A 24,594-nucleotide genomic window follows, 5' to 3' on the forward strand; every position below is an offset into this window, starting at 1 on the left:
ATGAGATCATTCCCAACAGCTGCACTAGAAATAATTCTAAATATTGAACCTCTCCATATAGTATTGTAAAGCGTGGCGGAAAAATGGCAGAGAAAGAATCTTTTTCTTCTTCTACTTCTTGGAGATCTGTCGATCTGTTAATTCTGAAGCTGCCTCTGCATCTTTTTCTGGGAGGTGGATTACCAACTATCTTTCCACCTTTTAGGTGGTCTCCTGGGAGGACTTCAGCGGGGCGGGTTGTTTTCTAGGACTATTCTCGGAAGTCTGATCTCGTCCATCCGTCTTACATGGTTGTACTACTGCTTTTTACGTTGTCTTCTCCATCTCACAATGTCTTGTATCCAGCATTCCTCTTTGACATCTGTATTTCTTACTCTGTCTTTTCTTGAAGGATAAACCGAAAAATTTTAGCTTTGTGAAAAAATTTACCTTAAAAATGAGCTGTAGAACTAGAGGGGATCAAAATATCATGGTAGAAATGAACAGAAATTTCATCAAATGGAATACGGATGTCTCCAAAGCAGTAGAAATATCGGGTATAAGAGTGTATAGGCCTAGAACCAAACACTCTTGAATGAGGTGCAACATTTAGGAATGCCTGGATGAGCTGGCTAAGAAGACTCGCTAAAGTAGGAGCGGACAAAACCTTCATAAGACCTGAATCATTTTGTGGTATCAGCTATAGAACAAAATAGAAAGCACCGAAAAAGAAGGTAGATAGGGGTGAAATCAGTTATTGAGACAACAGAGTTTGATACAAGTAAAGACACTCCAGGGAAGCTATGACCAGAGAAGATGAGCTGGTTGTATCAAGACAATAGCAATCTACGAATACTAACAGGAGTCTTGTCGAGAAACTTTCGCCTCAATAGACACCTGAAGATGCTAGATTTAGCAGATAATGCAACGTACAGATTCTGTTGAACAGAGGACGAAAACTTTATCCACATTCTCTCTAAGTGCTTTGTAGGAGATATTAAAAACTTCATGTTATATAAGTGCATTGAATTCATAGAATGTCAGTTGTTAATATGCACCAAAATGTTTGAGCAATAATATCTTTTGATTATGTACCATCGGAAATCAGATGTATTGGACATCGGCCTTATGTCCTTATCAAAAAAAGCAAAAAACAAAGGATGTGACTTGTAGATTCAAAATAATACATTCCATCTGAATCAAGGGATGTAAGAATAAGAACTGATGCATAGTTGAGATAGATAAGATATAATGGCGAGACTAATATAGAGAAAAATACAACCATTTATAATATTAAAAATCGCTGTTATGAATCGAAAAATCATTAAATAACCTACATAAAACTATGAAAATATTGACCAATCTATAATTTTAACTGCGTCCTTCCCTGAATAGGTACAATATCAATCTGTAATTTAAATTCGCCGCCTGTGGATCTGACGAACAAGGTCATGGTTTCCTGTGCCAAAACTGCGATGCGCTTAGGTTCAATATTTCGCTTTTGCTCAGATCGATTCCGATTTTTAACGGTACGAAGGGGATTGGGAACTTCTTAGTGAATCTTTGTATCGTTTTAATCCGTTTTATCAGAATTGAACACATGGTGAGTGTATGTGGTAGTGAGAGCACGTTGGAAATTGCCGATGCGCAGACGAGTCAAGAAATGAATTCCATAATATATTAATTCATTTATTGAAACGGTTACGTTACGATTGGAATATTGCCATTAACTTACGAGATTATAATTAAAAGTGAGTATATAGTATATCCTATAATGTGGGGTATACCTAAAAACTAAAATATTTAAAGTTAATTTTTTATTTGCTTTACTATTTTTTTTTTCGGTTTTTTATATTCCAACAATTTTAATTATTTTGGACTCTCAGTAGACTAATATATGATAGAAAGAAATATTTAGAGAATCCCTAATATAATATTTATGTAAAATGTGTTGTTAACAAAAACTACAAATTTTATTATAATTTTATGAAGAATACGCAAAAAATACATTTACAGGGAAACTAAATTGTTTTCCTGTTTGTAATTTTATTAGAATTTGTATGTATCTATGAGATATGAAGTGTTTAATAGACAAACTACAAAACTACAAAGTCGGCATTTCATACTTGAAAATAATTATAGGAGATAGGTGTTGTGATGTATCAAATTATCTTCCTAATGTTAAAGGCGTACGAAAGGAGTTGTTTTTGTAATTGAGTATCTACGAAATACCTGATCTATTATTTATACAATAACTGTTGAATTTATTATTATTTTTTTTAATCAACTGGTATATTTTTACTCAAGAAAATTTATTTGCCTGCTAAATTTATTTACGGAAAAGTGATTTGTAGGATTCTAAAATGTTTAGGTGCGTAGTATTAACCAAATATTAGAGCCTAATAAAATATAGTGGAAAAAAACCTTCAAAAACACGCTTTTAGAGTTTAATCGAACTAAAAAGTAATAAATAGTTCTTGGGCACAAGACTACAGTTACTGATGAGAAATCTAATTCCACTATTATATAAGCGTGGGGTGCAACTTTTGCATATACCTATTATAGACGGCTTTAAAAAAGCAAATTAATAAAATACACTGAGAAACATGCTTTTAGAGTTAATTATACTAAATAAAAAGCTGAAAGTAAAATTACCGATGAGAAAATTAATGTAATATTGTAATATTACAAAAGCGTGTTTTTTAGTTTTTTAAACTTTTTAAATATGTAGTATTCAGCTAATGGTCAGTCGGTTTTAGACTAACAACTTGAACATTGCCCATATTTTTAAGCTTTTATATACATACATAGGTATATTATGTACTTTTGGGCAGATTACGATGTGGTGAAAATAATAAAAAAATCCAGCACCCACATGCTTTAAGAGGTCGAAACTCGAAACTATGGCTGACATATTTTAACCTCTGTAAAAAACAATTAATCAAAAAATTTTATGTCTTTAGATATGAGAGGTCGAAAGGTCAATTAAAGTATTGATGATTTTCGTGACTTTAAAGTGACTTTCTCACGTTTTCGTCTATAAGAAACATGAAAAAAATAATCAAAAAAATTATGCGTTACCCTGTTTTTGATATATTGAAAGTTGGAAGTCAAAAATCGAGATTCCTCGACTTTGTTGCAGTCAATTTAGGTTAGATAAGATAAATTTTTTCGTGTTTCTCAAATATTGAAACAGAAATGACGTTGAAGCTTCTATATATCGAAACGTAGGGGTCCTGAATTGTTTTTCTTATTTTCCCCATACTCCCAGGGATGGAATCTCATCATAATCCATGGTTAAATTCAGGTGCCACAGAAATCGTAATCACGCGATACTATTTATGTATTTTTAATTTTTTCCCGTTTTTTTGCACCCAACTCGCATAAGATGACGTAAACGTGCAATTATTGATTACATCGACGAAAGAAAGTGGGTCAAAAGGAGATCATCATAATATTCATTCGATTTCGATGTTTGTCCTGTTACTTAAAAAAATAGAACTTGTTTATTATATATTTTTTTCTTCTTCTATATAATCCCAGTTAGTTTTAGATAAATATTGATATTGGCAGTATTTAATTGATATATTTCCCATTACTCACAACTGAACGAATTAAATATAATTGACAGAATAAATAACAACTTATTGAAACTAAACAACACTAATATATTTTCGTTATCAGAATTACGATAATTTACCTATATAAGTATCACTATTCTAGGTCGAAGAACCAAAAAATACAATGCAAGTAAAAATAACTAAAATAACTCAGTTGTATTATAATAGGAAATAACTACTTGGCATACTTTTAAAAAGTGCTTTTATCACGTTCAGCAAGTTCTTTGAGACCTTGATAAAACCAACTTTTTGTGCTTGGATACCGATAGTTGTGGTATTCAATTTTTAACATCTCCTTTGGATTCGAGCAAGAATTCAATACCATCAAGTTCTTCGATTTTATTCCACGCAGCATTTCCGCTTTCGGTTAACTAAACCTGGATATTTCTCATACATTTGCATCATCTGTCCTCTCTCTATATATATATATATCTATACTTCGACATTGATAGTTTGACCATCTGGAATGATTTCAAAGTATACTAAATTCCACCAGACACATATAAAAACCAAACCACTGATTTTCCATATTCGGATTTTCCGGCAAGTAGCTGCTTACACAACTCTACTCGACATTTCGCTTAAAACTCAGTTAATTCGTGTGGTAGGACAACTTTTATTGATCCTACCTAATGATTTTAAATAGTATCTTTTCTACCGCTTCCCTTGTAACCTCAATATCCCACACAGGTCTCTACTATTAAAACGATTAAAACGACGCTCGTTAATTGTGTCTTCCCCTTCAATTTCACATAATTTCCTTGTTGCCGCGCCTGTTTTAAACGTTTGCGTCATCAATAAACAAAGGAAAAACGATTAAAAGAAAATAAAGCGAATTTACTTTTCATAGAATTACAGACTAGTCTTGACAATGTACATGTTTATATTGAGGACTAGGAATTTTGTCAGATGAAAACCGAAATTACTTATGATGATGATGGTGATGATGTAGATGAACTACAGTTAGAATTTCAATGTTCGAAAGCTGTAATGTGAGTGCATGCACTTATGGACATACGCGTGAGTCCATTTCGGTATTCAAGGTCGAAACAATTCAAATATTAAGAAGGTGAAAAAACTATTACGGCAAAGTCTTAATTCACAAGTTTTTTATTTTTTATTGCGACTGTTTCCAGTAATAATTACCTAACAAGAAAGTGTTTATTATTAATAATGTTATTGTTATTATGTTTACCTTATACAGGTGTAGGTTATAACATACTTAATTTTCAAAGAATGTTATATTGATAACATTTCTGATAAAAACCTGTTAAACCTTGATTTAAAAGGTCTATTGAGCAACTTGGAAAATAAATGTATTTCAAAACAAAATATCGGCTGAGTTTTAGGGAAAAAACTACTTACGTGGCTACGTGTGATCTTGGAGAATCATTATTATTTTTAATTGAATTTTATATCACTTTTATGATATATTTAGTATCATTTGATGTTTAAACAATAAAATCTTTATTGTTAGAAATTATCCTACACGTTTTTATAAAAATTTGAAAGTGCTTCCTTCCATGGAATGATTTACTTGCTCGCATTTTAAATTTTAACGATTGTTTAGACATCAAAAGGAAAAGAGGCAGACCTGTATGAATATATAAAAGACCTGTCGAGAAGGAACTGCATCAGATAAACTTAACATGTAACGCGATGCTACAGAAGTAGCCAAAAAATAAGGAAATGAAAAGCTGTCGTCAAAAAAATTGGACGAAACACACAAAACGACGTATGAGGATAGCGACATTATCGTTTTACCCAACTTTGCCCAACTGGGAGCTTTATGGCGATGATTAGTGAGGTTTCAGCTACAGTTATGAACCGACGAAAAATATGTGACTCATTTTGCTCAAACCGCGTCAATAAGACCTGGGGAATGTTAAATCGAATTTGCTTTTAGTCCAAAGTGAGCGAACGTGCCACCCAACGCACTCATAATTTTACGAAATGTTGAAAGCAAAATTTTGATTCGTCATAAAACATTCCTTTGGTGTACTCCATAATATTAAAACTTATAGATCAAGTAATTGAAGAACCTCCAATTAGGAAGTCTCATAAACTTATGGGGGCTATCGAACCGGTACCATCATTAAGTATAAGCTATAATATTGAATCCAAGATTTGAAAAACTTTCTTTTTAAGATTCCTTAGCTTGCGCAAATGCTATAAGTAAAATTAAAGATAGCATAAAACAATCAGGATGAATTATTTACTTCTGCGGCATCGTACTTGAATAATTCCGTCAAAATTAGTTTGTAATCGGATTATATATAGTCTCTGGAGTGATCACCACAAATTTTTCCAGAAGAATTGGAAAACTAATAAAACAGATGAAAGTGTTTCAGATATTCGATAACGAAGTACAGTTTCCAAAGTTGTATGACTTTTTTCAAAAGCCGCACTGATTCTAACTCAGCAGAGAAGACTGCAAGACTGAAAAGAGTAAATATGTTTTATGCTCAGCTCAAAATGATAAAAATGTCAATGTTGTAAATCTTTTAATATTAGTTGAAATAGATTGAAGGTCATAAGTTCAATAAATCTTGTATTCGTTGTTCTATCCATCATTTTTACGTTTTTGTCAGTTTTTAATCTTCAAATCCACAACTTCCAAGTATTTCTGTACTCTAAATACAGAAGTTAATTTTGATTTCCTTTATAGCACTTTATGACTGCCCTGTAATGAATTCTTTGAAGGTGATTGAGCCTTCCAATAATTTAATTTCTAATTTTATTAAAACTATTTGTACGTTCAAAATATTCAGTATCTTCTTTCAATAGTAAACTTTGAGGTATTTATTTCACATTTTTATATTATTTCTGTTTTAAATAAATGATTTTCTGACGAGAATTGATCTGTATTATGAGCCGTAGGGCCCTTTCACACCAAACGAATCCGAATCAATAAGAATCACTCCGAATCAAGTTGAATCTGATTGACCAAGATTCGGCTTCGAGCGCTCCGTTTAAATGTGAAGGGACTCTTTTCCCAACCTGTCAGATTCCTCGTCCGGTAAGTGGACGTGTGGAGGAAAATTGTCGGTCATGATGTAAATGATCAAACATACCAAAATCCGGCCTTTTCCTATTTATGTGATGTATCCACACTTTTCTTGTTTTCTGTTTCCGCCGTTGCCTCCTACGAAACACTATTGCATTTAAAACAACTGCGTCCATGATGATAGCTCAAAAGCAACTAAAAGAAGGAAAACAAAAAGAAGATGGAAGGATTTTTATAGATTCAGGTTGATTCAGCTGGTGTTAAAGAGTGGAGATGACGAATCAGATTCAACTTGATTCGGAGTGATCCAGATTGATTCGGATTCGTTTGGTGTGAAAGGGGCCGTACACTCCATGTCCTGGCAAGTATTGTAAGGCTGAGAGATAATACAACACTAGTCAGGTCTTTACAATAATCGTTTTTTATAACTACGGCATGTGATTTATATCAGTGTGGAACTGATTTACCTTGTACTATTGAACGATTACATAAATTACAAAAATGTTTGGTTCACAAACACCATAAAATGTGATAATACAGTGAATACACTAAATCAAATATAGTAATCGCAGATTATTACGATTATTACGAGCGATAATTTGTTTTTTGCTAGACATCTCGAATGGAAGCTTTCGTTTTTAAATGAAAAACTAATAGTTTGTATTTCAAAAGAAAATGTGTCAATTAGGATCTTCATTTTATTAATAGTATTTATTGATTTATCATTAATCATTGATAACGATCTTAATATAATAGTGTCAACAATTTTTATCTGAATAATTTATAAACTAAACTAGATTATCTAACTATCATATAACATAAGGCGTTTGTCATGGAGCTTGATTATATTTGGAAACATTCTGATTTATTGTATATTTATAAATTTCCAAAACATCAATTTAATTTCGATTAATTATTGCCGCTGATATTTTTGAATGATCTCTTTTGTACTATGGAATTATTTGAATGGCGATGAAAGAAATTTCACAACCAGTATTTAGATATACGTAATTTATTCAAAGATATTTAAAATGGACTATCTGCGAACCGACAATTAATTACCTTTGATATCTGGAACATTTTCTGTTGTGATAATTGTAGTTGAAATAATAACATTATTTATGAATGTTACGAGAGCTCTTCCGAAAAAACGAAATTTTGATATTAAAAGAAACAAAGTTATTAAAAAAATTAGTTACGTCTGAAAAATTTCATTAGTTATTGAATTGTACCACCACCCGTAGCTCCTCCTTGTCGTCAAAGCGTTCCACGGTGGTTTGAACGGCGAAAAATTAAATTTTTTTAACTTCAAATTCCACATCACCTTTTAACCTTTTATCCTTGAATAATAAAATGTTGGAATACGTAACGAAAGTGCTAAGTTAAAGGTAAACATCCCACCAAACAATTTTGAAAAAAGGTTCCGTCATTTTAGAGAGATCGGAGGCAGGAAAACTAACAGACAAGTGACAAATGAAGATAGAAGACTTAGACAAAACTGTGATACGAATCGATGGACACTCCACTTTTTTAAATAAGAAAACTGTACTATAATGACATGTCTAGAGAATCAACGGTTGTGACGTGTAAGCTTCAACATTGTAATGAATAAAAAAATGTTAGACCTGTTATTGTTTTGAATTCATTTACAAGGTTGAGCAAAGTTTATTAGTACCGTTCAGTTTATTGTGACACTAAAAATCAATCAAAAACACACCTAGTTTATCCCAAAATGTACTCACCGTAATCTTGGTGACAAGGTTTGCACATATTTTCTTTCTTTTCTCTTTTTTTATAACTTTCTAAATAGCCTTCGTATATTTAACGGAAAACTAAATTTGTAATCCCGCTTTAACAGATGTAAAATATTTTTCTTGAAAAAATTATCAGCATTTGGTATAAAGTATTTGTATAATCTGGAAATTACGCGTATTAACGAAGGAAATTTTCTGATATAATAAATAATTCAATTCATAATCTCAGGAATTTCTTTGAATCCTTAAAGGAGGTCAATAAAATTAGGTTCACTTAAAACGGTCTTCGATTTGTTTGTTTTACAAGCGAATCATTTGAAATGACTTGTACAAACCAGCGCGTGTAGATACACGCTACACGACTAATTTATTTGTGTTTCTCTGACTTAATTTCAAACGTCAACTAATGTTTGACCCAAAAGAAATACGGAAAACCCGATAAGCATCAGTTATTTATAGTATAATGTATGAGTATAATAATGTTAGTTGAAAAAATTAATATTAAATATTATTTGAAAAAAATGAACATATAAGATAGATACGTATAGAAATGTTTGAAATAAGTACTTCAAACTTTTTAAAAACGAACTTCATTTACAAAAGTACTAATACAATATACAAAGCAAATTACATAAAAATAATATTATGCAATTGAATAAAAATACTAAAACAATCAACGATGACAAGTTTAGAATATTATTTTTCTGTTGACTTTGCGTCTTCTCGATGTTCACACGATTATATTAAATGACTGTACAGGATGGGCTCATATGATGTTTATTATCTCTTATCAAAGAGTGGTTGAGATACAGAAAGTTTTATTAATCAAAATGAGTTGCCGAATTGGTTATATACAACGAATGGGAGACAAGACAATGACGATAATAAACACACAAAGCCGAGCAATAATTTTTTTGAATACGTGTCTATCCACGTTTTGTTTATTGTCATTATTGCACCGTCATTTCAAGTTATATTTTTCTTGTTTATCAAATAGGTGGGATTATCTCCATTTTCCAGTCTTCCCATGTCATTATTTTACCCTTATCTTAAGTAGTTTTATATTCGTTTTCATTTTAATTTCTTACTTTGATCCTGGAGCTTCACCACTACTCAGACTACATGTGGCTTGTGCAGGGCCGGATTTATAAGGCCCGGGGCTAAAATAATGACGGTGCCCCCTTAAGGAATTCGAAAACCCGGAAAAATTCACAAAATAATATCAATACGTTAGATTTGTGGTGTCAACACATCAAAAAATACAGAATGATTTCCAAATGAGGGGCCCTCTTGGACCTGGGGCCCGGGGCCATAGCCCCCTCAAGCCCCTAGCTTAATCCGGCCCTGAGCTTGTGCAAAATTTTTTTATTTATTCTCCATGCCGTTGCCCATTTTTTAAAGAAACATTCACTTAACAGAATCACCAGTGTGTATAATTTGTTTTTCCATTTTTCTACACATTAAAAAGTAGAAATAATATATTTTTCTATAAATCGATAGTCCTGCTAGAATATTTTTTTATTTTTTAAACATATCCAATTAATCTCTCATTTAATTAACAAAATATAAACTTGTATCAATATGTTTACAGTTGATAACGTATTACCCCTTGTACTTCGGTATTAAATTTATGATTCTGCAACAACATAGAGCTACGCCACATATTTTCTTCCAGTTCAATAGTAGCTAAATGACAAAATTTATAGTTTGGTCCAAGACGAACAAAAGAAATTCTACCACAAAACGCCTCTAGGGACATTTTGCGTCTATAGAGCTTTTTCGAATTATGAGAGTTTGAAGGTTTCCATTTGAGATTTTAGGGATTGCGATGTCGTACCTAGAGGGTTGATATCATTTAGACTATAAACTGTCTGCCTCGTGTGACGCGGCTTTGAATATTTTCTATTATTCTATAGGGGCTGAAATATCTAGGGTGATACGTTTTCAAATTGACCCAGTATTATAATTCTATCGTTAACTAGAGATATTGTGTAAGAGATATCATTTCAATACACACCTATTAATAATATGTATAAACTGAACGGGTAACTTTATATGTTAGTAATTCATTCTATCCTTATCACTCACTCCTGACCAAGCATTTTTGCTGACATTAGTTTTATCGCAAGTTGTTTTTCAAAATAGACATGTAAGTAAGAATAAGTTTTAAAAATCGGGTTTAATTATAGATCCATAACTATAAATGCACACTTTAGTACTTCCTCAAATTATATACATTGTGTACACTGGTACTTGATACATACGAAAAAATATATTTATAATTAGAGTTGAAATTATATTTGTGTCCAAGGTCATAAAAGATACTGAACATTTTCAATGCCAATAATCTTGCTTCAAACATTGAATTTGGTACAAAAAAAATAGAAAAATGACTTTTTAAACAGGTTTAATATCAAGCCTCAAAAATATGTTTTTGTGCACAAAATATACAGTTTCACGTGAAAATTATAGTGCCAATATCGATCTTCGCTAGGTTGTAGTGTTCGGATGGCTGGTTCCAAATGCTTGCGCTTCTCCAAGGAAAGGGTACCGATAAATTGACGCCTACCTGTCGAGTAGATCTTGCAAATACTGCTCTAGGGGTGCATTCCACTAAGGGTTCACGGCGTCTAAAATACTCTTTAGGGCGTTCCACGTAGCGACTACGATCGTTGTGGTCACGGCGATAACGTCACTCATGACGTCATGATTAACGTTCACAACGACTCTGGTCAAAAGATGAGTCGAAGGAAGCGTTGAAAGAATTAGCGCAATTTTCAAAACTCAAGCAACGCAGATTGCCACCATGAGAATCTATCTCATCATTTGATGCGGTATAAGCTTTCGCTTTATTTTTTCTATTTTGCTATTGGTTAACATTTATCTCAACGTTCAAAACGCCTCGTAATCCATTCCACTTGGGTTAACGATTATAATACTCTGGACTAATTGTAGGTGGTATTATAATTGAAAGCTCGGAAGCTGCTCAAGTTTCTGGTCAACTCTGAATCATCTATAATAAATAAATAGAATATTAGAATCAGAAAATACATGCAGTGTTTTTAGTTCGAAAAAGATATGATGTGATTAAGAATCTCAAAATTAAAATCAAAATTGTCTCTCTTGATTCCGGATTTGTCTACGAACCATCCACGTAGCAAAGTGAATAAAGAGGATTTTATACTGCCCATTGATTGGAAAAAAGAAACTCAATACTACACAATAAAATATCATATTTGGAAAATGTTGCCAAATCGTTAAAATAGTATAAAAGAAGTTTTCGAAACTACATCAAAGATTCGTAGAGTATATTTAACCAAACTACGTACAGCAACAACAATGAAGAAACTACGAAACGCTGCAGCTGAAAATCTAAAGATTCCACCTAGCGAAAGAGCCTTTCTTACAAGCCTTCAGTTCTGAAAAACCTTCAAGGGCTAGAGCGACCAATGGGCCGTGAAGGTATTACCCAGACAAATAACATCGTAAAGCCTCAACATTCTTTTTTTTATATTTACGTAGCAAGGTATCTATCAATTCATGTATTTGTTAATTTCGAGAAATATTTTGTAACACCGACGTAAAATAGAAATATTGAAAATATTTTCTACAAACAAAAAATATTTATTAAAGTAGACCTAAAGTCTTTTAATCGAATCTATATAAAAAGTCAACGCAGTAAGATTTTGTTTTTTAATTTAAAATTTGGAAAAGAACGATTCCGACATATTATATTCAAATGAAATCCTCATATATGCGATATAAGTAAGTTTTATTTATTTATCTGACTATACTTGTTGACTCCAAAATAATACCTAACTGTTTCGAAAATGTCTCTGTCTAAAAATTACAGCGCTGATTACAAAAATGTCACATAAAGGTTATATTATATACAGTTCTTTCAACAATGTGATGCAATTAATAATTTAATTTCGAAAAAAAATGCTATACTGATCCTCAAGTCACTGAACGTTTATCTCTTCAGTTTTGACCTTAAAGGTTTCGTAACTACCGAAAAAAAATTAACTAAACTATATTTATAATCACCGTGAAAAAAAAAAAATATATATATATATATATATATATATATATATATGTAATTAATTATGGTGATACAGGGGTGTCTTATGTAACCAATCCTGTTTAACATTGTATTAGATTGGATAATGAGAAAGACAGGGCATTAAAGGTCAGGAATCAATTCGAAAAACTGGAAAAACTTGAATTAGCGGATGGCATGTTTAAGCAGTAGAAATCACATAAAAGAGAAATCTAATAGGCTACATAATAACTCAATACCAGTTGGACTAAACAACCAAAAATCAAAGATATTACTACACAGCAAAACCTATACAAAAAGCGCCATCTATTTAGATTTAGATGAAAGAAAAATAGCGCAAGTAAAGCAAGTTCGCTATTTGAGTAGCATAAGTTCAAAAGGAGGTCCTGAAAATGATATAGAAGGAAGAATGGACCTGGCAAAAATGCTATATGAAGTATGAACTTTGATAAGTATCTCAAAAATAACAAAACTGTTTCAGAAAATTGAATCGTTTATGAACAGATGCCTACAAGTTATATGCAAAATTTTATGGGAAAATGGAGAAGAATTACGAGAAAGACTTGTAACAGATGAACTAAACATGGAAAGAGGCTACAGTTAAAAACAGAAAGAAGTATAGAGCCCTCGTCAACAAAATTAGAGGTAATTCACAAAAACGACGCAAAAGGATAGTGATTTCACCACTTTTCCCGCAGCTGTTGAAACACCGACCCTTTGCTCCACTGAATGAATGAATCTGGTGAAATGTTTTATTGTTTTGGGGTATAAAAAAGTACTAATGCTCTTTTTAACTGCAAGCCCAAATCGACTACACTTTTTCTTTCGGAAAACTGTCAATATTTTATTCGAAACTCAATTATTTTCAAACTTTTAAGGGTGTTAGTAGATATCCCATCTCTACAAGTAATTGTTTTCTACATATCAAAGTGATTACTATTTTTAACTGTTACATTTAATTATTAAAGTCAATTTAAAAAAACCGGTAAACTATTCCAACTTTTTATTGATTCATGGTCATTTTAATACTGCTAATAACTTACTAACTATAGATAGCTTCGTATACTTATAAATAAGCAAATTAACAGGTTCTTTCTCAGTTATCTGAAATATCTATGGAATTATTTGAAAGAAAAATCGATTCTCTATTAATAATAATCATTATTTTTTCAGAAAACTTTACTTTTATTGGATAATGGACGGTGCTACCAAGAAAACCAGAAAACCAAACCCTAGAGAAAATGCATTTCCTTTATCAGCAGCTACTTTCAGGTAAAATAATATTCAGTAGATAAGGTTCGGAATTGATAATACTAATCAATAATAAAATAGGTACTATATTCAATTAACCATCATACCATTTATTTAGACCGTCATTCAATTCTGATTGTTGAAACGTTCATTCGTCGGATCGAAAACATTTTAAGGGAATTTATCAAGTGATAAATTCTTCATCCCAAATTCGGAGAAGACTTTTTTTCTGCTAGAGTTCTACGATTATCAAGGCCAGGCCAGGTGGCTCGATTTAAGTTCATCTTTTATATCTGTTAGCCCGTCGTTTGCAAGTTTTTTGTTTATCTGTTTCTCTTAGTTCTGATGGTATGTTAAAGTTGAGGCGTATCATGAAGCATACTTTTATTTTCAAGATGATTAATTTAATTAATTGTTCATCAGCTTATGGTTGTTATCAATTTTTACGCTTAATCGTTTTGTCTTGGTTCGGATTTGTAAATTTTTTTTCGAAGTATAAAAATTTCAATTGATTTCAGTTATATTATCCCTACTTTCATTGAAGGATATAAAAGAGATTTAGAGGAATCGGATTTAACAGAAACTTTGTCAGAACACAGATCAGATTATTTAGGAAACACATTAGAAAATTATTGGAAACAAGAGGAACAAAGAGCAAAGAAAAATGAAACACAGCCTTCTTTACAAAAAGTACTTCTCAAAACGTTCGGATGGGAGTATCTTTTCTTGGGAATTATTTTAGTAATTGCAGAGGCTGTCAAGTAAGTAGTCAATTCGTGATATAATACTAATTTGTTTTCAATACTTCATTATTATTTCCATTTAGAAATAGAGAGAAGATATAATGTCATTTTTTTTTAGATTAGCGCAACCAATTGTACTTGGTAGGCTGGTACGATATTTTGACATTCAATATCAAAAAACTTCGATAACATCCAGTCTGAATGATAATCTGAACGTTACGTTATTCAATACCACTGATGAGTAAGTATTAATTGAGAAAACAACATGCAACACGACTCTAAACTTACCTTTGTTAAAAATTGTGGGTCAAAAGACCTCTTTAATTTGATTGGGTACCACTTTTTTGACGTCACTTCCAATCTAACTTAATTTTATTTTTGCTTGTATTTTGACGATAGCTTCAGTTCTTTCAGTTGCGCGCGCTGCTAGTAGTTTTTCTGTTAAATTTTAATCAGTAGATGTTTATATTTTTCAGTTTACGTCTTTCTAATCATTTTATTAAATTTTTTGAAAATCTTTGGGCACATTTGTACGTTTTTGGTATGTATTCACCATTTTCATTGATTCTACATAGTTAAAAGTAGGAAAATCCATTATTAATATGTAGAATTTTAACTCGTTAAGCCCTTTTCTTTGGGACCGTTTCAAGTAACAAATTTTCTTGTTTAAAATGATCCAAATGACCAAAAATGTCATCCTACAGCCAATATTCAAAATCGAGCTCCAAATTTTCGTTCTCTCGTTTCAGTCTATCCTATAGTCGTCTTCATTTAGATAATTAGGGTCAAGACTTTTCAAACATTGGTAAGTTCTTTTTATTTATGAATAAAAATGTAATTGGTTTGAAATATTATCAACTCCCATGTTTTCTGATTCAATTTCTTGTATCCTAATATTTTTTATTCTTTTTGTGATCATTTTTTGTTGTTGAACTAAAATATTTTTTTTTAGTTTGCTACGCTCACGCCGGAACGTAGATCCGGATTCTCAGTACTCCTTCTTACAGATTGAAATAACACATGAAGAGGCATACTACTATGCTGCTGGTGTGGTACTGTGTTCCCTAATTTCTATTTTATTGAGTCATCCGTATATGTTCGCAGTATGTCACATGGGAATGAAAATTAGGGTAGCTTGTTGTTCATTGATCTACAGAAAAGCTCTAAGACTCAGCAAAACAGCACTAGGAGATACCACTGCTGGACAAATCGTGAATCTTTTATCGAATGATGTTAATAGATTTGATTATGTTGTTATTTTTGCTCACCAGATGTGGTTAGCGCCTCTCGAGACTGTTGTTTGTACTTATTTCATGTATCAGGAAGTTGGAGTTGCTGCCGTTATAGGAGTTTTAGTTGTGATTGCTTTTGTTCCCTTACAAGGTGAGTAAACATCCGAAAATATTGAATATGTAGTTGAATAATTTGTTTTTCAATTTCAGCTTATTTGGGTAGGATGATCTCAGTTCTACGTATGAAGACGGCACTAAGGACCGATGAAAGAGTTCGATTAATGAATGAAATTTTATCAGGTATACAGGTTATCAAAATGTATGCTTGGGAAAAACCGTTTGCAAGTATGGTAGCAAAAGCTAGAAGGTAAAATCTTGAGATTTTACGGAATATTTAATAAAATATACATACATTTATTTTATCTGCAGGTACGAAATAAAATCCATCCGAAGCAATTCATTTTTAAGAGGTATTTTCCTATCATTCATTATGTACAATACAAGAATGGCCTTATTCGTTTGTATATTAGCGTATGTGTTGGATGGCAATTCGATTACAGCAGAAAAAGTTTTTGTACTTACTACCTATTACAATGTCCTCCGCCAATCCATGACTGTATTTTTCCCTCAAGGTATGTGAAAAAATTTATATTCTCGTACAGATTTAAGTATAACTGATTTATATTGGAACTGTTGTATATTAAAACATTTCATGTTGTAAGTTTGTAACCAGCTATTCAATAAGAGATGGCGCTTTTAAATTCGTCGATTTAGTTGTACTATATCTTTATAAACATGTGGAGTTTCATGTGAATTGGACAACTCATTCATATATACTTAGTTGTTTAAAATTCACTCTTCACACAATCAAAAAACTCAATATCATGCAGTAACAGAATTCTTTGTTTTGGAAGATTTAACACAAAACAATTGTTAAAATTTCTTTCACAATCCATCCAAAGAGTAGAAACATCGGCTGTAGTATTTGAAAAGGGTCATACAAGTCTTGAAGATGATCTCACTAAAGAAAGACATTTACAAGACATTATTTGCATCTGGGCAGTGTATTTTTCCTAAATTCTTGGGTTACAGGGAGAATAGATACTTCATTTACTAACACCGGAACAGTATCACACTGATATGTAATTTTCTCAACATTTAGAGTGTTTAGGGCAGAATAAAAGATGTATTGTGCTTTATAATTGTCTAGATCAAGCTCGGGTCTACCACCATGATCCTCAAAACATCCAAAAACATGAGGATGTAGAGTGGTAAAACCTTAGTGCTTCTTCTTCAGAGTGAGTTTTAAGCTTCAGAAGTTTTATAAGATGGTGTCACCTACAGCTTTTTTATATAAAAGGAATTTTGCTTGTGCATGGAATTGTTCGGGATGTTCATACTGAAGACATTCTCTCAGTATCACTACAGAATCTACACTGTTTATATTGTGACTAAAGTGTTTTCATTAATAGAAGGTGAAAATAAGATATTTAAGAGTTTTATTTTCTGTAGGTATCGCTCAAATAGCAGAAGGTAGAATGTCTGTGAAGAGGCTTAATAAATTCATGTTGTTTGAAGAAATTGATCTGGTCAAAAATAGAATGTCGAATCTTCTAGATACGAGCGGTAGTTTAATGTCTGCGCCTTTGAATGGAATTGAAAAACCAGAAAAAGAGGAGCTCGGAATAAGTTTAACTAATGTTTCAGCCAAATGGAGTGAAATGTCTGTCGATAATACCCTAACAAATATCAATCTAAAGGTAATAGACATTGAAAGTTGTTCACAAATTACATACTGAACAAATAATTGATTACTGCGATAATACTTGTGTATAAAATAGATCATGACATTCAAGCTCATGCATTTAAAAACCTTCTGCTCATTTCAATCCTACATATATATTAGCTTCATTATTTATTTAGTCATTTTTCCTGCTAATTATTTTTCAGTATATATTCTTATTTGCTTGTTCCTCAAGCCCCTTTCTACAAAAATTCCTCTAACTTATTTACGTTGCCACGATTTTCCCAAAAATCGACCTTCACTTTGAAACCAATCTACTTCCGATTAATCTTTAATCTGTTTTAGATTAAACCTGGGCAACTTTTGGGTGTAATTGGCCCGGTAGGCAGTGGCAAAAGCTCTTTACTTCATGTCATACTCCAAGAACTGCCTTTAGTGGAAGGAAACCTTAAAATAAATGGTGTTATTAGTTACGCTTCCCAAGAACCGTGGTTATTCGCAGGAAGTGTCAGACAAAATATTCTTTTTGGCCAACCCATGGATAAATTGAGATACAAGACTGTGATAAAAAAATGTGCCTTGGAAAGAGACTTTACACTCTTGCCTTACGGAGATAAGACTATAGTTGGAGATAGAGGAGTTTCTCTCAGTGGTAAATACTTATTCTACAAAAGAAAAATGTATATTGGTTCAATTGGATTTGGACAAATTCTAACTGCTTCTGGAATTAAAATCAAATTTGATTTTAGGTGGTCAAAGAGCAAGAATTAATCTCGCCAGAGCAGTATACAAGCAAGCAGATATTTATTTGTTAGATGATCCTTTATCTGCAGTAGATACTCACGTAGGAAAAGAACTGTTTGAACAGTGCATTATCGGTTACTTAAAAAATAAAACTGTGATATTAGTTACCCATCAAATCCAGTATTTACAAGATATCGACTCTATATTATATTTAGATGATGGAGTTCCAACAACAGGTATGTGTTTAGTTATGTGACCGTTAAAATGAATAATCAATTTGATTTTAGGAAGTTTCCGAGAATTGCAAGCCAGTGGTCTCGATTTTACAAAATCACTAGGAGATTCTGTCAAAGAAAAAGAAGCACCGCCAGAAGCGGAACTATCTCGTCAGTTGTCAGTGAGAAGTACAGTTTCTGTTGAACAAGAAGCACCCAAACAGGTGGAAGAACAGAAAAGCACAGGATCTATTGGAGGATATGTGTACAAGTCGTATTTTAAAGCTGGAGGAAATTGTTGTGTCATATTTTTCATCTTCTTCTTTTTCATTGCTTCACAATTATTCGCCAGTATTTCTGATTATTATTTGTCTTATTGGTAAGTATTTCAAAATTTTTGTAGGTCAGTAACAGGATCAATAAAAAACTTGAGGTTATAATTCTAAAATAACTGGCATTTTGCGTTCATGAAATTATTTATTTTCTTTTGTTGGTTTTTCATAATATCTTTTAAACAGTCATGTGATATCTATCTTATCCGATTCATACTAAAATCAATGTTTCTGCCTACTTCATCACTGCATTTGATAAGTTTGTTATATAAATTTCTTGAACTTTTCACATCTTAGGCCTTTTTTATTTCATTTTTTGAATATATGTCTACTTAAAAATTGAAAAGGATAAAAGAAGGATACACATTCTTAATTTTAAGCAATTAAAATAAACGGACGTGTCCCTAATTAAGCTCTCTATACCATATGTTTCAATATAGCGTTTGAAGGTAAATGATTTTGAAGTGTAACATTAAAATTTATTTACTTTTTTATGTATATTTTAATTTTTTTTTTTTCAATTTTCTATGTTAATTAGACTTTACTTTGCTATAAAATACTTTTCAAGATACAGAGTGAATATTTGAGACATTGATTCGAATCGATTGGGATGTGGGTGAAAGGCATGTTGAAAAAATTCCAAGCTGCCAATCCTTCACATTTCTCATTTGATTTTGTTTCGCAAGTACATTGGAGAATATTAAGATTGTTCGTGTGGACTAGTTTTGTTGCATATTAATATATATTTGTTGTGTTATAGAGACTTTACCAGCTGAAGGTTTTAAATTTTTTTAATTTTAGGGTAAATATAGAACAAGAAGAAAAAACGGCGAAGTTAACAGGAGCATCAAACAATACATCAATTACTAGCTTTTGGCATTTTTCTCGAGAAACTTCCATTTATATCTACACAATTCTCATAGTACTTTTAATTGTGGTGACTATGATTCGTTCTTTTACTTTTTTCATCGTTTGTATGCGTGCTTCTACCAGACTCCATGATAACATGTTCAACAATATATCTAGAGCCACAATGAGATTTTTCAACACCAATAGCGCCGGAAGAATTTTGAATAGATTTTCTAAAGATATGGGTTCCATTGATGAATTATTACCAGCTGCTATGATTGATTGTCTTCAAATTGGATTATCTCTTCTTGGTATTATTGTTGTTGTAGCAGTAGTCACACCATGGTTGATGCTACCTACCTTTATCATTGGTGTTGTCTTCTATTTTGTTAGAATATTTTATTTAAGAACCAGTAGAAACGTTAAAAGACTGGAAGGTGTTAGTAAGTAGATTTAATGAAGTTTTAAGATATCAAAATTATTTCCCTGTTTTTTTTTTAGCAAGGAGTCCAGTATTTTCTCACCTAAACGCATCTATTTCGGGATTAACTACAATTCGAGCATTCAATGCAGAAGATATTTTAACTGTGGAATTTGATAATCATCAAGACTTGCATAGCTCTGCTTGGTTTACCTTCATAGCAACTTCTAGAGCTTTCGGTTATTGGTTAGATATACTATGTGTTGTTTACATAACACTTGTAACTTTCAGTTTTCTATTGATTGGCAATAGTAAGTACTACTCTAGATTCTAGTTTGAAACAATGTTTTTTTAAGCTAAATCTTCACTGAAGAGATCTATATATAGGTTTAAACTAATAGTATTTATTTTTTTAGGCAGTTTTGGAGGTAACGTAGGTTTGGCTATAACACAGGCGATAGGACTTACAGGGATGTTCCAGTGGGGAATGCGGCAGTCGACAGAATTAGAAAATCAAATGACGGCCGTGGAAAGAGTATTGGAATACAATGACATAGAAAAAGAAGGCGAATTAGAATCAAAGCCAGACAAGAAACCAAGAAGTTCATGGCCAGAGAATGGCAAAGTGGAATTTAAAGATGTGTATTTGCGATACTTTCCAGATGATCCTTTCGTCCTTAAAGGACTAAAATTCGTTGTGCAATCTAAAGAAAAAATTGGTATTGTTGGTAGAACTGGAGCTGGAAAATCGTCCCTTATAAATGCTTTATTTCAATTAACTGAAACTGTTGGAGAAATATTAATAGATGATGTCAACATATCTGAAATTGGACTACACGATTTGCGTAGAAAAATTTCTATTATACCACAAGAACCCGTCCTGTTTTCTGGTACAATGAGAAAAAATCTGGACCCTTTCGACGAGTTTTCAGGTGAGTAAATTTAATTTTTTATAAGTTTTGAACTGTATACTTATTATATATTTCAGATGCCGATCTTTGGAAAGTTCTTGAAGAAGTCGAACTTAAAGAAGCCGTAGAAAATTTAGTTTCAGGCTTAACTTCTAAGATGTCTGAAGGAGGTTCAAATTTCAGTGTTGGACAACGTCAACTCGTTTGTTTAGCAAGGGCTATTCTTAGAAATAATAAAATCTTAGTTTTGGATGAAGCTACCGCAAATGTTGATCCTCAAACAGACGCCCTTATACAACAGACCATACGGACAAAATTCGCAGATTGTACAGTGCTCACTATTGCACACAGATTGAACACTATTATGGATTCTGATAAAGTTCTAGTCATGGACGCCGGAACACTGAAAGAATTTGATCATCCTTATCTGTTAATACAAAACCACAATAGTATATTTTACAGTATGGTACAACAGACTGGAAAATCTATGGTAGAAACTCTGTTTAACGTTGCCAGAGAAAGTTATTATGAGAGATTCGACAAAAACGCGTAATATTTTGTAGGAAAGTATATTTCTTACAGGGTTTTTTCTTCATTGGTAAACGGTCTTTGCGCCAATGAAGTAAATCTTAGAATGTGTAACACTATTTTTTTATTGTTTAATTACTGAATTTATTCATATGAATTCGATAATTTTTACCTAAATGCATTGCGAAAATAACGAGTTTCTTTACAAATTAATTGTAAAATGTTTTTTAGAAAATAATTTTATAACCTAAAAAAACTAAAATGAATGTGTCCAATAGTCCATTAAAATGATTATTTGAATCATCATACGAAAGTTGAGGCTACAATTTTCAATATAAGTTGATTTATAGTGAAAAAATGTTTAATGTCAATTTGGGGGATAGAAAATGAAAAAAGTAAAAATAACCCAAAACCAAAACATCTTTCAAACAAAAATGTGGATATTAATTTTTTCTATAAAATAAAAGTGTTGAGAAATAACTTCAGAGATATACTTTTTTAAATATAATCAAAAGTTCAAATATTTTTATTTTTAAAAATGTTTTTTTTTTCGAACATCTAAAAAAATTTATTTATGTTTCAACATTTTTACCTTGGACACGATATTTTTTTTAAATTTTAATTAAAAAAATTTCACATTTTTGAAAGATACACTATGACTTTTGAATAAATTTAATAAAAAAAATATATCTGTAAAGTAATCAACATTTTTTAAACGATAAATTCTTTAAATATATGCTAAATTCACGAGAAAAATACTACGTGAAAATTTGAATTTACATTTTATTAGACTATAATCTGACAAGTGACAAATTACTATTGGTTTTTGGAGTTTGCTACTTGCTCATATTTTCTGTTGGAATTTAAGCATAAGATCACTAGAAATTCTCAGTTTATTTTAGTGCTATATCACCATACTAAAGTGGTTGTGCTGGATTCAACGCTATAATATATAATTCTATTGAACAAATGTTGAATAAATTTGAGATATTTAGTATATTATATTTAATCATTATATTAATTTATTGCACTTTTCAATGTTTATATTGGTTGATCCAAAAAATAGTTTGTTGAGAAAAGCGTTATTTTCACATACATATACAAAAAATAGTAGAAGTTACATTTAGGACTGAAGTGATAAGACAATTCAAATATCCAGATTTAGAAATATAATTGAAAACAGGACAAGTCTATATTTTTATTATGTTATGAGTAAAAAACCATTAATTTTGTTACGGTTCCGAAAAATATCGGAAATTTATTTATTTGTTTCTAGAAATTAGGTTTACTGATTAACTGTTCACCAGAATGCCTTAGAACTAAGAAAGAGCAGTTTCGAAAAATATTTTGAAAACTTCAACTTGTCCGGTTTTTCACCAGTCTTCATTAATTGAAATTAACATTAGGATGTTTTACACTAATTTTAGATTTTGATAGTGACTCTTTTTTATTTTATATTTAACTAAAGCCGGATTTCATTCAGTATTACTTGCAGAATTTTATAAATTTTTAGTCAAATTATTTCTATTTTTAATTGATCTGTGGAATTCAAGTTCCTATTAATAAACCAAATTGTTGTTAAAATGACTTCTTTAGAAAAGTCAGTTAAATTTAGTTTGCTAAAATACATTATTTCTATTTTTCCGAGTCACTTTTGTTTTTATATATGTATATGTGCTGTTTGTTAAATTTTCAATCATATTATATTTGTAATAAAAAATGTAAAATGAAAAAAAAATAAATAAATATATTTCATGTATTTTTTTTCTTTATTTTATTATACAAGGTGGTTCGGATCTAAGTGGGTTAACTGATGGTACGTCCCAAGAGTTATTTTCTTAACGTACACTATAAAACTGAAAGTAAATATTCAGAAGTGGGACTCGAGAGCCTAAATTTACTCCAAAAATTAAAAGGAGAATTGGAGGAAGTTCAAGGATGCCGAAATGGATCAGGGCTTAACGGCGGCTCTGGATCCTAAAGTTGCCTCAACCTCCAACCCTCCTCTACCCAGGGCTTCCAACGCGGAGGTCCAGGTAAAGGCAGTCAAGAGGCCAAGGACGCCCATTGGACAACGAGTTTGCTCCAAAAGTCGTAAAACTGTACCCTCAGTAGGATCTGGTGCTAGCTACGAGAAATAGGAGGGGCGATCGAATCTGCAGCTGGACGTAAATCGAACGGGAAAACCCGTTACCAGCTTTACGGAAAAACAGTTGTTGGATTTCATTGATGGGGTGTCCATCCGGTAGTGGAACCAAGCCAACGCAGTTTCTACCTCTTCGGTTGGTTAGGAATCATTTCCTAAAGCGTCAAAAGGTTCAAGCTAAAGTGCCTGATCGGCTTTTCAAAGGGCATCGGTCGTAGATTATTTTAAATGAGGCACGACGGGCCCATCAGAAGACCTCAAAACTTTTGTCACACTTTAAGGGTTGTTTTCTAGTAGTCCTATTATAATTTAAAGATTAAGAAGGCAAAGTGCAAACAAATTAATGACATTTCGAAGAGGTGTTCAGAAACACCGAAACGCGCACTCGTGCCGAAAAAAACATTTTACTTATAAAATAAACAGGTAGTAAGAAAACCTAAAAGGAAGTGCCATAGGAACAGGACGATTAATTAGGACAATAGGACCATATCAACTGAGTGGCATGTAGATCATGAAAAGGACTTTGAATGCGAATCATAGATGAATAAGAAAGATTGGACTTTTTTCATACTCTCCTCAGTTGGTGTTACTTTGAACTCTAAAACATCGTAGAAATTGATTTCAATTCTCCAGGGATGACTACATTGGATAGAAATCTATAGTTTCCAGTTCTGAATCCCGATTTTATGTAGACATGCATGATGATCAAGTGAGCGTAAGAAGGTGAGGCTAGAGACCCAAGAATTTGAATTTTTTCTGAATAATTAAAATGTGAGACAGGTTTATAAATGAGTTATTTGAATTGAACGGTTAATTTCACCCCCGTAAACATAGCCATAGGAATGCTTTAGAATATTGTAGACAAAGTAGTTTAGTTTTAGTAAATTCAAATTAAATACAAAATTGGAATGATATCAATTTACAAATTTTCGAATTATTCCAAGTCGTGAATCAAAGCAGGAGAAATTATTTTAGATGTGTTGAATTGCCCCCTTCACTTTGTGATAAACAAACACTTTGCACATTTTGAAAAATAGAGGAGAGAATGCGTCTCAATT

At 31.8% G+C, this 24,594-nt stretch overlaps 1 protein-coding gene across 2 annotated transcripts; it reads left to right on the forward strand.

Moving 5' to 3' along the window:
* The first annotated feature begins 1,476 nt into the window (after positions 1 to 1,476).
* On the forward strand, positions 1,477 to 23,149 carry LOC130898882 (probable multidrug resistance-associated protein lethal(2)03659). 2 transcript variants are annotated; one of them, XM_057808481.1, is made up of 16 exons: positions 1,497 to 1,730; positions 8,042 to 8,192; positions 13,594 to 13,692; positions 14,190 to 14,432; positions 14,533 to 14,655; positions 15,367 to 15,797; positions 15,857 to 16,013; positions 16,076 to 16,278; positions 17,159 to 17,406; positions 17,736 to 18,042; positions 18,140 to 18,370; positions 18,422 to 18,728; positions 19,483 to 19,973; positions 20,032 to 20,262; positions 20,368 to 20,883; positions 20,940 to 23,149. In XM_057808481.1, the coding sequence occupies exons 3-16, from the start codon at positions 13,616 to 13,618 to the stop codon at positions 21,413 to 21,415; spliced, it is 4,041 nt and encodes a 1,346-aa protein (XP_057664464.1). In that variant the 5' UTR covers positions 1,497 to 1,730; positions 8,042 to 8,192; positions 13,594 to 13,615; the 3' UTR covers positions 21,416 to 23,149. The 2 variants fall into 2 exon arrangements, with proteins under 2 accessions (XP_057664458.1, XP_057664464.1); XM_057808475.1 differs by lacking the exon at positions 8,042 to 8,192 and having other exon boundaries at positions 1,477 to 1,730.
* The last annotated feature ends 1,445 nt before the right edge of the window (positions 23,150 to 24,594 follow it).

The sequence above is a fragment of the Diorhabda carinulata genome, chromosome 1 (genome assembly GCF_026250575.1).
Source record: "Diorhabda carinulata isolate Delta chromosome 1, icDioCari1.1, whole genome shotgun sequence".
In the NCBI taxonomy this organism is placed as follows: Eukaryota; Metazoa; Arthropoda; class Insecta; order Coleoptera; family Chrysomelidae; genus Diorhabda; species Diorhabda carinulata.